Raw genomic sequence first — 13,623 nt, 5'->3', positions numbered from 1 at the left:
TATTTAATTTTACTTTTTTTTTTTCATTTATTCCCCCCCAACCCCTTAATTTGAAGTCTCCTGGATATTTTCCCGGCACGCAAACCGCGCCTTCTGAGGTGTGAGGCGTCTGTCCTCGCCTCCCACTGTGAGCCGAGATCTCTTTCGGCTTCGCAGCGCGGCTCCAGTGCGGCTCCAGCCCTCCAAGGACGGGTTGGGGCGCTTATAACTGAGAATGGGAAGGGGGGGGGGAAGTATAATTGGTCAGAATAGGGCTTCATGTATCTCTTCAGAATATTTAATCTCATTTTTCCATTTCAGGTCCATGCAAGGCAGGATCACAGCACAAGCGTTCAGTTTTGACCAGCAGTTTAAGCCCTATCAAAAGGATGAGTTTCTTATGGTAGTTCTAAGTCCTTTGTATTTTAAGTTGACTTCCCCTCCCCGCCATGAAACTATAGCTACTGGAAAACTGCATAACAGCGAACAATGTAACAGTGTTGAATGCTAGTGGCCTGCTCACTGTCTCCTTGAAAGGAGGTGGTTTAGGTGTGGTGCTCAAGTCTGACTTTGTGGGTTAACTGCATTGTCCAGTAAAAATATTTTAGTCTGTACTAATGTTACTCTGCTTTATGAAGGAACAACTTAGTCTTTCAGGATTCCCAAGAATGGAAATCTGAACTGGATGCTGATCTTGGCTACAGAATTTCATGTTGGGAAGTCCACCTAGTGTGAGACTTTAAACAATGTACATGCTCACAGCTATCGGTAAATTTCTCACAGTAAATTCACAGTGCAATTAGATGTGCATGTGCACCACATATCTGGAAATACAACTTTTGAAATTTATTGGATACCATTGCTTTATACTAGAATTTTGAACTCCCAGCTTTTTGAGACTCAAATCTCTTGCTGATTGTGTCCTCCATTTCTGTTGTCTGCAAAGTCAAATCTCTTCATCTGTTGGCGGACAGAAAAAACCCTAAACCTGTGGTTTTAAAAACAATGTGATTTTTACATCTGTTGTTTTAAAAAACAACTCTTTGATTTTTTTGTATGTCTACTTTATATTGTTATCCTGGATAAAGAATTCAGCCTCTTTGTATTTTAAAGAAATTCACACAGAAATGCACTGATATTTTATCTTTCACTGATAAACATTTCAAATTATTGAAGTTTACAGAATACCCATTTACCTTCTCAATGCTTGTCTCTTCTGAATTAAAAATGTAAAGATACCACTATGAAGTTATGATACCTGAATAGCTGGGAAGTAACTGGGAAAAAGGGACCATTACATGTAATGTCTGATCTCTCTGTATCCCAGAGGGGTGATAAAGAAATCTAGTGATGCAGAAATTGAAATATCCATTATTTCATTTTCTTAGCAGTTTCTTCAATGATTATTCACTCTGCTTGTATGCATGTACAAAACTCTGGGTTTTCTTACTTGGCTTATCTATCATGTAAAGTTGCCAGCTATCAACATTACTATGTATGTCTCCTTTTTTTTAATTGATAAATCAATAAGATCAAATACTTCAAATCTTACTGTGGAATATATTCTCCGTCCCTTCAATAATTTACGGATCTCCTCTGTGTCTGTTTAATAATTTTTGTGTGTCTCTACACTTCTCCAAGCTTCAAATTTATTTAAAAATGTAAATTTTAAAATCATACTTAGCATTTCATTTTTAGCTTCAACAACATTGTGTGCAGAGATAGAACTCTTTCCTCTCGTCCCCAATTTCCTGTACCTCCATGAATTTCATACATTTTATGTGTTCTTGGACTAAAACTGCTTTATTATAAAACTTTAATGCTACATATATAAATATGCACCTGAAGATGTCTTCAGTGTGTAAAAGACACTGGCTACACTGAGTTACAAACCCTTGGATTTGGTGGTGTGATATTTCGTATACAAACTGAAAGATCATACAGAATCTGTTTACTTATTTGAGCCTTATAATTTGGATTGAAAGTATCCAAGGCACTATAATTGATGATTTTATGCTTCATTTCATTAACTTGTATTCTCTTATTTGAATATTATAGGCATTTTTTAATGATCAAAGTGTGATCTCCAGTTTGAAGTTGCTGTCATCTTCAGGACAATGGACTACATTGGGTAAATTTAGAATAAATTAGTCTTAAATAAAAATGTCAGTGTTTTAACTATTTTGCTCTAATTTACCATTTTCTAGTAATGACAGTTCATATATGTGTATTTTCAGCTAGTTGAAATATCTTAAAGAGTTACTTCTTTTACTCAGTAATAGGAAGAGATTGTACTTCTAGAATAAAATAACTAAGTTGTCACCTTTTATACCTTTTTTTCTCTTGACCCCTGCATTGTTTCATAAATTAAGTACCTGAACCTGTTTATAAATGGTTTGTGGCATCCAGCTGACCTGATCTTGTATCAGGACATAAACAACTGCATTATTTGTGGAATTACGGTAGTACCTTATTCAGATATATTTGGAGAAGGGCATTCTTCTATAGATGCACTGACCTGGCTTGGGACAGAAGAGTCCCATGTGACAGGTTGCTCCAGTTGCAGCCATGCCATGAGGGACACTTCAACTTTGTTGATGTATCAGAAACTTGTGAACACACTCCATTACGTCTGGAGATGCAGATGAGACGCTAAAGCAGGAAGGCCAAAAGGAAATAGCAAATTTATGGCACCACTTTGAAATTGCATTTTTCATTACGTAAATGGCACACAAAAATTCATGGCAATTGCATGTGATAATGTAATGGTATTTTATGCATAATGTGATCTCTGATATTGCCAAAGTGATTTTCCATAATAGGAATATCTTAAAAGAGGGTAGTGGGAAGCCTTCGTTTCTTTTGGTTTGTCTGCAAATACTTTACTGTGTGTAAATATTTAATGGAGCTTTGGGAATTTTCTAACTTTTCCATTTCAGCTCTCTGGGATTGGCGTAGGTTTTTCCCACTATATACAATGACACTAGACATTGCCACTTTTTTGTCAGCAAAAATCCATTTTCCAAACACCCCACCCAACTGTTAAAACAATTGAAATATATAAGATGCAAAAAATATCTCAAGTACCCCTTCAGGTACCTCTTTCTCTGGCAAACAGAAAGAAAATAGATGTATTTTAAGCCAGTAGTAAACCTTTTCTTGCTTTAGACAGGATTTTTTTTTAGGCTATCTGTCTAGTCTACAACTTGACAGTCCCTGTAGTGAAGGTCAGTAGGTTACATACCTTGTGCTAAGAGTGGAGGGTCTCTTGCCAAGTAACCCAGCTTAACTCTTGGTTCTGCTCAATCTTCTTCCACACAGAAGTGAAACATTTTGTCCCCAGGACTGGAAGGGTTCCCTTTCTAAATCCTGAACAGCTGGTATACCCTGTTTGCGCGTAAAATTTCATCTTCCCATTCTTTGCCTATTTTTGGTGAGGAATGTTGGCACATTTTTCTATACTTAGTCTTCATGTGCATTTTTTGAAAATATACTAAGAATTAGCTGTGAGTGGGAGGAGGTAAAAATCATCTTCTAGTGTTTTCTTCTTCAGACATGCTGATGCATTAATCCAGATATACCATTTGCTTATCACTGTGGAGTAACTTAAAAACAACATTCCTGTTGTTAAAAAAATACAGGAAATGTGCTTATTTTCCTTTTTAGAAAATCTGAAGAAAATTACATAGTCTAGGTTGATTCAAATACTGCATTTATTCTGTTACAAACAAAAATGTTAGTAATTTTGGTTTTTTATGGGCGAGATAGTTTGAATGCATAATGTAGGTGGGGTTTAGATAGATCCATAGAAACCTCCCTTCTCCTGCCCTCCATGAGCTTGGGCAGAAAGTATTTATGGACCCACAGAAAGATGTCAGCATTAAAAGGAAATTAATAAAACATTACAGTAGTGTTTTTTTCATAATCATTTTGTCTTTTTTAAGACTGTGGTCCCTTCTCACCTTTTCACTTATGTTTTTTGTCCTGGTAGAATTCCACAGTAATACAAGGACTCCAGCTTCAACATTACTTGAAATAAAACATTTCAGGTAAATGATACACAAGGATATTCTCTAGTCTGCTTCATCTGATCAGAAAGATACTTAATGACCTCTTCTCACACCACACTTTTTTGCCTGTTGTAGTAGGGATATTTTTCCCCTCCTTCCGGCTGCATGGCAGAGTATCTGATACTTCTGACATGCTTTAAGCCACCTATTCATCTGTTATTCTGATATTTCAAAAATAGAAGCAGCAGAAGGAACAAATTTGATGCATACCCATTACCCATTTATGTATTGAGTGTCGTGTTTTTTAAATAGCTTCAGTGAGAGCTAAATAGTCGTTTTTCCCTGGACACATTGCTGGCCTTGCACCTGTCAGCAGTCTTAGGGAGGCAGGACTGTGTCTGCTTAAGCTCAATTAACACTTGAAAATTTATCTTCAAAGGGATAAAGTTACCATCTTTTTGTGTAAATAAAAAATTAGTATTCGCTTAAAAAAGGATTCTTGACGTGCCCTATATACTTGAAGCATCAATGATTTCTGTCTTCAGGGTTTTAAAATCTGGAAGGTAATCTTAAATCAGCAATTTTTAAACTACTATTATAGGTTATAATTTGTAAAGAATTTTAGATGTCATATGAACCCATAAATCATCAACCTGCACCTTTTACTTTTGGAATACCCTATTTTTTTAATACTGAGCACGGAACTGGCATTATATATAAACTGTCTTGTAAATAGTAAGTTAAAATATATTTTTCTGATATAAAAAACTTTCTTAGATTTTGGAGGAATTCGAAGTATATCTAATCCAGGGTTTATCTGCCCCATACCAGATATGCAACGTGTTAATTTAAAAGTATACTGGCAGCTCTTTATAGATATTCCAGAATTGGCTGTTAAAGGAAGCTTAAACTATTTCAGGACTTCTCAGCTCTTTGTTTTCCACTTGTAGAGTTGTCAAGGCATTTCTTCTTCCTCTTTTACTGCTTACTTTTATAGTGTTATTAAAACCAATTACTCTTGTCCAGGAAATTCTGAATTTCAAATCTCACCTTTCAAATAGAGAGTAGGAGCTTCCAGTGTATTTAAACTTTCCCATGTATAGTTTGGTTTTCTGAGCTACTGAATAGATTACAAAACTCTTGGGTTTTTTTTCATGATTAAAGTTTCGATAAAACCTTTCTTCAGAGCAGAAGTGTCTCCTTCCCTTCCACTAATAAAATCCTTATACTTTAAGGCCTGTAAATAGCTCAATTTTCTATACTTTTAGCTCAGTAACTGCAAAAATGTAAGATTTTTCATTTTTCTCAAGTCATTTAGCATCTGATGTTTGTTAGTTGACTCAGGTTGTAATGTTAATTTTAAAATAATTTATGTGATAAAGGCTGTTTTGGCTCTTATTAAATCCCTTATAAAATAAAAATTCTCTCCCTGTGAAAGGGAGGTGGAGAATTAGAGGGAGCTGGAAATGAGGGGGTGGGAGGAAGTATAAATAAATAAATATAAAACAGTCTGGTGTTTTTTTCATAGGTTTTAAGACTGTCATTCATATTTTCTCTGACCTGTGGTTTTGGTAATATAATTTGATTATTTTTTGATAGTCACTCTATGTCCTAAACCTTTTTTCTTCAATAAAAGGTACCATTTTACATAACCATTGTCTGTAGATGGGAAACCAAGCAATTAAGTGCCGTGCTTTTGTCTTTAACAGATTTTATTTACATCACATTGGTCCAATAAAATAATTTTAAAATCTACTGTCAGTATTTTTGCTTAAGTAGGCACATTTTTAAGCCATCAGCTTATAACTTCTCTTTATTTTTTTTGCTGGTGTTGATTGGTTGGGTGGTACAGTTTACCCAGGTTTAGATATTAAAATGCCAGTCCTACTTAACCTATGAATAAATAGTCTCTGTGTAATAGTATATGGCAGAAATCCCAAGGCTTTCTGCAAGTGTGGGGGCAAGAAAAAATTTAGGTTATGCTGTGCTTACGAAGATTAGGGTTGGAGTGAAATGATAAGTACTCTTGGAAGCATCATAGTTCATGCATCCCTTTTTGGCATGTTTCTGTTCCTGAAATACTGTCATCTAGAGGGAAATTTGGACATTTCCTAAATAGTAATGCTTAGTGGTCCCTTGGGTCTGTTTGTTAGAACAGCACTGAATTTTATCTTTAATTGTATGGTAAAAAGCCTTTTGATACTATGATTTTGCTTGCCAGTCTCCCATCAAGGGTACCTACAGAGGAGAAGAGGTAAGAATAAACTCATGGACAGCTGGAATGTTGTGAATATTCTCTCTGCTGAGACACATTGCCCTTGTGCTGAATGCTCACTTGTGCTCTCCTCCCCTCTCCTGTTCAGAAGCACTTTGAAGGGTGTTCAGGCAGACCTGGGGATGGGTAGAGAACATGTTCTAACATTTGTGTTAAACACTTGGACTGCAGAGAGCAGACAGAACTGGGCTGAGTCCAAAGCTTCTTAAACATAGGGCCTAATGCTGTTTGAGATGCCATAAGTTATCCAACACCATGCGTACAGATTTGTAGATGTAACACTGTATATAGAGAAGGTATGTACCCTTATGGACTGATACCTCTTTAAGGAGAATATTGTAGGGCATCTCAAATGGCCCTAGGTGTCTGAGCAACAGGATCAAGTCTTGGATGATTTCCAAGCAGAGGGGAAAAAAATTAGAAAAGCATATTCTGTGCTTAATGATTACAGAGATAATACTCCAGATTCATATACGAAGTGCCCATAGTACTGTTTTCATCTTCTGAAATAGCTGGTTAATAAAGCTCACAGTGCCTACAAAATAACTTTCTTAAAAGTTAAGGTATAATACTTAACAAGCCAAAAAGTCTTTGAGGCTGTGTTCATTTTAGTTTTTAGTTTGTGGGTGCTGGTAGCAGCTGACTTCTGCACTTCATCATGCCAAATTTGGCATCTGTCCTGAGATGCTTTCAGGCTTAAGCTGTGGAATATGATTTTCTAAGGGTGTGATCTAATGTGATGCTGGGTTCACACGGTGTTCCATCTATCCCTAGTTTCGGTTGATGGTGTTTACCAACAGGGGGAGCAGACACATGAGCCTTAATGGAAAGTAGTATTCAGATGAATTTATTGTTTTCTTTACACTTGTTTCTTTCTTACCTTTCTTTGACTTTTTTTTTTTTTTTTTGAGGGACTCTGTGATTGAGTCATACATACATGATCTGTGTTTTTTTTAAGAATATGAAACATGCAACCAGCTTCCTATGTATTCCAGGTTCCAAAGTGACAAAAATTGAAGCTACACTGGTACCCTGTACACAGATTTCCATGTCATTTTTTGATCGGCTGTACTCTGAAGGAGTTGTTAGAGAAACTGGAACTATTGTGAAATGTTATGATGACTATTATGATGATATTCTTATCTCTGATGAATTAAGGAAGGTCAGTATAATAATGAATAATTTATTATCATTTTTCTTGCTCGATTAGGTACCATAAGGACACGTTTTTCAGGTTGTTTTTTTCTGACAGTGATAAAAACAGGCATCAATATCCATAGTTTACAAACAGCTGAGGTACTGCAGTGCCTGGATGTGTGAAAGCAATTACTTGTTTTCTAGGTGAGCGCTCTTTCATTTGTAGGTGGGAGGAAAAGGTAAAGCGTTCTTCTACCCACCTGTGTTTCAAGTAGTCAGTGCTGGGGGGTGTGTGGGGAAATGCAGCTCATTTGCTTAGGAGGGGGAAACAAAGGGTGCCAAAGAGAAGGTGCTGTGATACTCAGAGCTGTAGGTTCATCCAGGCTTCCAGGTAGTTGATGAAATTGAATGTATTTGTTAGCTACATCCTGAAGCATTCCTGGACAGGAATGCTGATCATATTACATGTGAAGGCATTTAAAGAAAGCCATCTTAATAAATTTTCTCTAAAGCGAGAGGAACTATGAAAGAGGAAATTATTTTTCAGTGTAACACTGGAAAATGACTAAATACAACTCCTGAACTGGCCTGCAATGTAAAACTGTTTGTTATACTGTAGTGGAGGTGTCAGAAAGCAGATTATCTGAAAAAGAATCTCTTAACAGTGGCACCCTCTTAATCAATGTATGTCTTTACTGTGTTTCTTTTGACTTCATAAGCTAAAACAATTTTTTAAACTTATGTTTGTGTAGCATTAGCAAAGCATAGTGTGGGAGAACTGGATTTTGCTCTTCCTTGTATATATAATCAACATAAGTACTAAATAATTATAGAGTTGCACTCATTTGCACTTGGCAAATCCTTTGAAGGCAACGTATTTGAACCAGTGACACTGGTTACAGGATGTGGCCTGAAATACTGGTCTGTCTTGTAAAGTTCTGGGAAAAGGTGAGAACTCAAGCTCATGATTGAATTTCAGATGTAGTTTGTAGTCTTGCAGTTCAAAATACTATGTATTTATTTATAAGCTGGGTACATGTGAAATGTTTTCTGAAAATTAAAGATATTGTGTGTAGGAAGGTTAGAGGCAACATTTAAAATTAGAAGTTATTGGGGTTTCAGTGTCTTCCCAGTTTCCTTCCCATGGAAGTGATGTGTGTGTCAGCATTTGCAAGGTGAGGGTTTAACATTGATTTGAAACAAATGTGGTTCTTACTCATAAGACCTAAGACAGCAGAAAGGATAAGAGTCAAAATCTTCCAGGAATGACATCAAAACTTCAAATCAATTAGTCAGGGCTCTAGGACAGAAGACTGTAGGGGGCACCAGACTGTCTCCTGGTGTCAGAGGGTGGCCCTTGGCTGCAAGACTCCATGTTTCTTTCCTACCTGCCATGTCTTCTCTTGTTTCAGAGGAGGTGGGGATATGTATGAGGTGGCCATCTAGAACAGTTGTTGCCCTGGCCCATTTTTACTCAGGTTGTGTAGCTTTGTTATAAAGATGGCCAGAGAGCAGTGGGCTCCTGTCTCACTTTGACCAGTTTGCCTGGGCTGGCATCTGCAGTTTGGCTGACATGACTCAAATGTCTTGTAGCCATTGTGAGTTATAATTCCTGTCCACATTTACATGAACCAGTGTTGACACTAATGTAGCAAGTCCTCTGTGTTCATATAATATCTCAGCAAAAGGCAGGTGAGACACAGGGAGGCAGCTGGGTGCATGTCTGGCTAATCCAGGCTATCGATCAGGGCTCACTGGAGTCTGCAGTAAAGAATGATGTGAGTTTGAGAGTGATCTCCTTTGGGACATCCTCAGGATTCCTTTGCAAATTGAGATAACTGTGTCAATTTAAAAGTGAAAAAGCAATGTTACCAAAAACAGTTACCAAAGTGATTAACAGTAATTGACGTATCAAATGTAGGTAGATTATTTTCAGTCTGATTGTTTCATTAGCATCACAGATAATTAACCAGTGAAATAACAAGACTTGACAACTATTCCTTTACGTTTTTTGGGCACAAATCTGACAGTGATTCTGCTTTATATTATATGTAAGAATTTTGAACCTAATTGCATCACTGGAAGAAGGATTTAGAAATACTTCTTTCCATCCCTCATCCATATATTTTATATGAACATAATTTCTGTGTGCCATATAGCAAAGTAGTTGCATTATTTATTAGATGAATCTTAAATGAATTTTTATCAACTTGACTTCCGTGCTTTTTCCTTGTTCCACAAGGTCTTGCTTCTGGAGGATTCCGACCATTATGACTTATTCTCTCAACTGGATCGCGAGGAATTTCTGTTCTGCCTTTTTAAGCATTTTTGCATTGGAGGAACTCTTTGCCAGTTTGAAGATGCAGTTGACCCATATTTAGAAACTACAAAAGCTTTTTATAAAGACTTGGTGAGGTAAGTGTTACTCTGTTTTGTACAACTGTGTACATGTACTGTCCATAGATACTTTGTGTCGATTTGTGTAAATTTATTGTGCATTACTGGTTGAAAAATGGGGCTGTTACTTAATCCACCTGCAAGCTTATTTGTGTCCAACTATCAAAATACCATGAACAATGGTAGTAGTTCAGTGGCAAAATAAATGCAATTTTAGTTGCATCAGTCCCACATAAGAACTTTTTTAATATTACATTTATGGACATTGATGGTTTATAATTCATTCCCATTTTAAAGATACTGTTTTCTGTAATCATCAGCTGAAAACATGGCACGGTACTGGAAACAGATTGTGTTCCCACTGTCATTGATAAAATATCAACAATTAAGTCTTGGCTGTATAATCTTGGGCTACTTTCAATTAGACTGCTTTTAATTTAGGATTTAAAAATTGAAATAATTAGTTGAAACTTTTAGTTCTGTATATTTTTTTTCCTTGCTGATTTTTTTAAAAATACAGCTTCTTCCTAGTTCTGCAAACACCCTTCTCACAGTGTAAAGTTAAGGGAGATAGAATATTGCTGTTAACATGGCACAGTGAAATAACACAGTGAACTAACACGGTTTTTAGCGGGTTTGGTGTATGGAATTGTTTGGAACTTTATGTGAGGGATTTTTTTCCTTTGAAATTAGAGGTAATTGATCAGAGGTTCAGATTTAGACTGAAAAACACAATTTTCACTCTGCTTTGATATATCCATATGCTGACTGCTCTGACTGACAAAACTTCTTATATCCTGGTTAGTGGGAAATGGAGTGTAATTATTGGTTATACAGACTCAGTCTCGGTTAAGGTAATGGGAATATAAAGATTGTAAAAGATGTTACTAAAATTTTTGTCAGTATGATTAGTTTTGGTATTTTCATCTCATACATAGATGAGAATCAGGTGAGTTCTTCAGAAATACAGCATCTGACATAAAAGGATCCATCAATGTTTAACTCTACCCTCCCTTTTCTTTTAAACTGTTCACTCTGCACTTGAGTCAAGCTGCTTGTTCCTTCAGTCCTGGGCCTTAGGTGACTCTGCATTGACTGCAGCTGTTTCTGCTCTTATGTTGTTGAATTAATCTAGGACAAAGTGCAAATCCAATCAGTTCCTTCACTTTACTGCTCCCCTTTGCTGTTGATACCTTCCTATCTCCTTAAATCTCTTTCCATTCTTTTTCCTTTTCATGCTGTAAAATATGATAAAGATGTCAAATAGTTCTTGTTACTTAAAACAAACAAAAAAAAGCCTCTGCCAAGATCCTCCCACAATTTCATCGTGGTTTCAAAGTTTACTTTTCTGTATCCTCAACATGTTCCCTATTAGCCCTTTGTATTTTCCTTTTGTGTGCTGCTTCTGTCCTTTATAAAATATTTAGGAGAAAATATTTCAAGATCTATTCCTGTGCTGTTTGAGGGGTTTTTTTGCCAGTTGGCAGATTGCTTCCTATCCTCCCAAATTTTGAAGTACATCTACTCTGTTCCTGTGACATCACTGATTTTCAGTATTTATCTACCATGTGTCTCTCCATTTCTGTGCCTGTAAATGTCTGCTGATTTCTCACTGCCAGAGGAGCTGGTGTTAGCACTGGTTACCAGTTGAAAACAAAACTTACCATTTAACTAAATCTTTTATCTTGCTCCTTTGGTATTGAGTTCTTTGTCAGTCCCATGAGAAAAGCTTTTGATCTTGACATTTCAGACCTTCCCTCCCTCTTCATAATCACGGTTGTCTTTTTCTTGGTCTCATTTCCCCCTGCTCCGAGTTTATCCAAAATGATGCTTCTGTTTTATTTCCACTGTCTTGAGAGAGAAAAAGCCAGTGAAAGGTGCTGAATAGGGACACTAATGACAGTGTTGACTTAATTTCTAGTTTCTATTCCATGCTATGCACTGTGTTACTTCATTCTCGCACAAATTACACCATAAAGTAAAGCAATTAAAATTACTTTCTTACAGCTTCTTATTTTCAGTAAACAATTGCTAATGATCGTAGTAATCTCTTAAATTTTTTACCAAAAACTTCCCCTTCAAATTCCTGTTGAATACCAAGTATTGTTTAAATTCTCTTTTAGACTGCTATTCTGTCTGGTTTCATTGCATCTTGGATTACAGTCACATTGGATATTTTCTACTCTTCATAAAGTGATATTAAAAGCTTTTCATGGTATTAAAAATTCTGTAAACTGTACTATCCTTAAGGTTTAATTTTTATGTTTGAGGTTCAGAAGGCTTGGTAAAACACAAATGGATACTACAATAGTTATTAGTTGCTGGCTGATATGCATTGAAAAATTAGCTGCCACAGATTAACCCAGTCTAATAACAATAACCTTATGGAGGTATAAACTATCACTGTTCAGTCCTGTTACAGTATTCCTTATAGGCAAGAGCCTGGACACAAAGATTCCACAAAAGTGTCTTTACTGCTGGGAGCAGCAGACCTATTAATGAGCTTTTCCCTAATCTTTATTACAGCTGTTTTTTTCTGGCCATAACTGAGTTCTAACTCCAAGGCACTAGCATTCAAAATAGTGTCAAAAGGTTTGAGGTTTCCTTTTATTAAAGTATTTATATTTACGTTGCTTTATTATGAGAGAATGCAATAATCTTTTTGAAATTAACAGCTCTAGATATTTCACAAGCACAGCTAGGGACTTCCAAATACAACTACTAAATGGCAGACTTTTTTTCTTTGCAAAAAGAGTGATATATTCTTACTAATGAATCAATGCACAACTTGTACTCTGCTACTAATCCATCGGTAATTAGTCTGTGATCAGTTGAATCCATCCAAAATTCTAGTGTTTAGTGTAGTATCTTGTATAACCTAAATAATTTCAAATCCCTTGTTGTAGTATTTTGATTTAAAGAATATATTTATACTACAAAAACTTGTTAATTAAAATATAATCTATGAATCTCTGTTGATAAATCTTGTCCTTTGTACTTAACCAGATTTTTCTGACAGTGTCTCTCCATGGTGACAGCTGCTGTAGCATCTTGTAGTCATTGTTTTCTTCTCCTTTTGTCATCTCCATCTCCATGCCCTTTCCCCCACAATGAACGAATGTATGTGAAAGTATTAAGTTGCTCTTTTATTGTTTACAAAGTCTAATAAAATATTGCCAGTAAAGGTTAGGATATAAATAAAGCCCAAAGTGAATAGAGAGACCATGAGGACGTTTGCTCTCCATAAAAAGAGAATAGATGCACATTAAAATGATGAACTGCCATATCCAATGAATAGTTTAGAAGTTAACAATTTGAAAGAACATGGGGCTATTAACATTATTTTTGAGGAAATACTCTCCTCTTCAAAAGGAAAACATAGTTTTTTCTAAAACCTTTTAGGAGAAAAAGAAATAGAGCAAACGAGCATGTCAAAGACAACCTCTTGGTTTTATTTCAAGTCAGCAAAGGAAGAATCTCATCTGATTTTAACAGACACCATTTTTTGCCTTAAAAAAGAACCAAAGTACTGGAAATAAACACTCATTCTGAAAAATTACTTACAGGAAGATAACCACAAGGAGAAAATTTCTCAAGGTCATGGAATAAATAGGAAGACTTACTCTTTGTCACCTCTTACTTTGCTATCCTAGATATATATATAACATGAAAATTAAGAAACCAGAAACTGATAGCACAGTTTTCAAACAGAAGAATCTGAAGCCAGAGGAACTTAAATACAGCCATTGCTTTTGGGGGTGGTGATATATGTTAGAAGGAAATAATGCCACTAATCTTCTATGTCTTGTTCTGAAAGTCATCACT

General features: G+C 36.0%; 1 protein-coding gene across 4 annotated transcripts in view; it reads left to right on the top strand.

The window, feature by feature from the left end:
- The first annotated feature begins 6 nt into the window (after positions 1 to 6).
- The window catches only part of CUNH11orf70 (chromosome unknown C11orf70 homolog), a 20,686-nt gene continuing 7,069 nt past the window's right edge, over positions 7 to 13,623 (top strand). For all 4 annotated transcript variants that reach the window (XM_008636302.2, XM_017737654.1, XM_017737653.1 and 1 more), the window contains exons 1-4: positions 7 to 382; positions 2,038 to 2,110; positions 7,260 to 7,426; positions 9,644 to 9,816. In XM_008636302.2, coding sequence (XP_008634524.2) covers positions 215 to 382; positions 2,038 to 2,110; positions 7,260 to 7,426; positions 9,644 to 9,816 — 581 coding nt within the window. In that variant the 5' untranslated portion in view covers positions 7 to 214. The remainder of the gene's footprint in view (positions 383 to 2,037; positions 2,111 to 7,259; positions 7,427 to 9,643; positions 9,817 to 13,623) is intronic.

Source organism: Corvus brachyrhynchos, unplaced genomic scaffold (assembly GCF_000691975.1).
Source record: "Corvus brachyrhynchos isolate BGI_N302 unplaced genomic scaffold, ASM69197v1 scaffold86, whole genome shotgun sequence".
Classification (NCBI taxonomy): domain Eukaryota; kingdom Metazoa; phylum Chordata; class Aves; order Passeriformes; family Corvidae; genus Corvus; species Corvus brachyrhynchos.
This window is presented reverse-complemented; position numbering and strand designations above follow the sequence as displayed.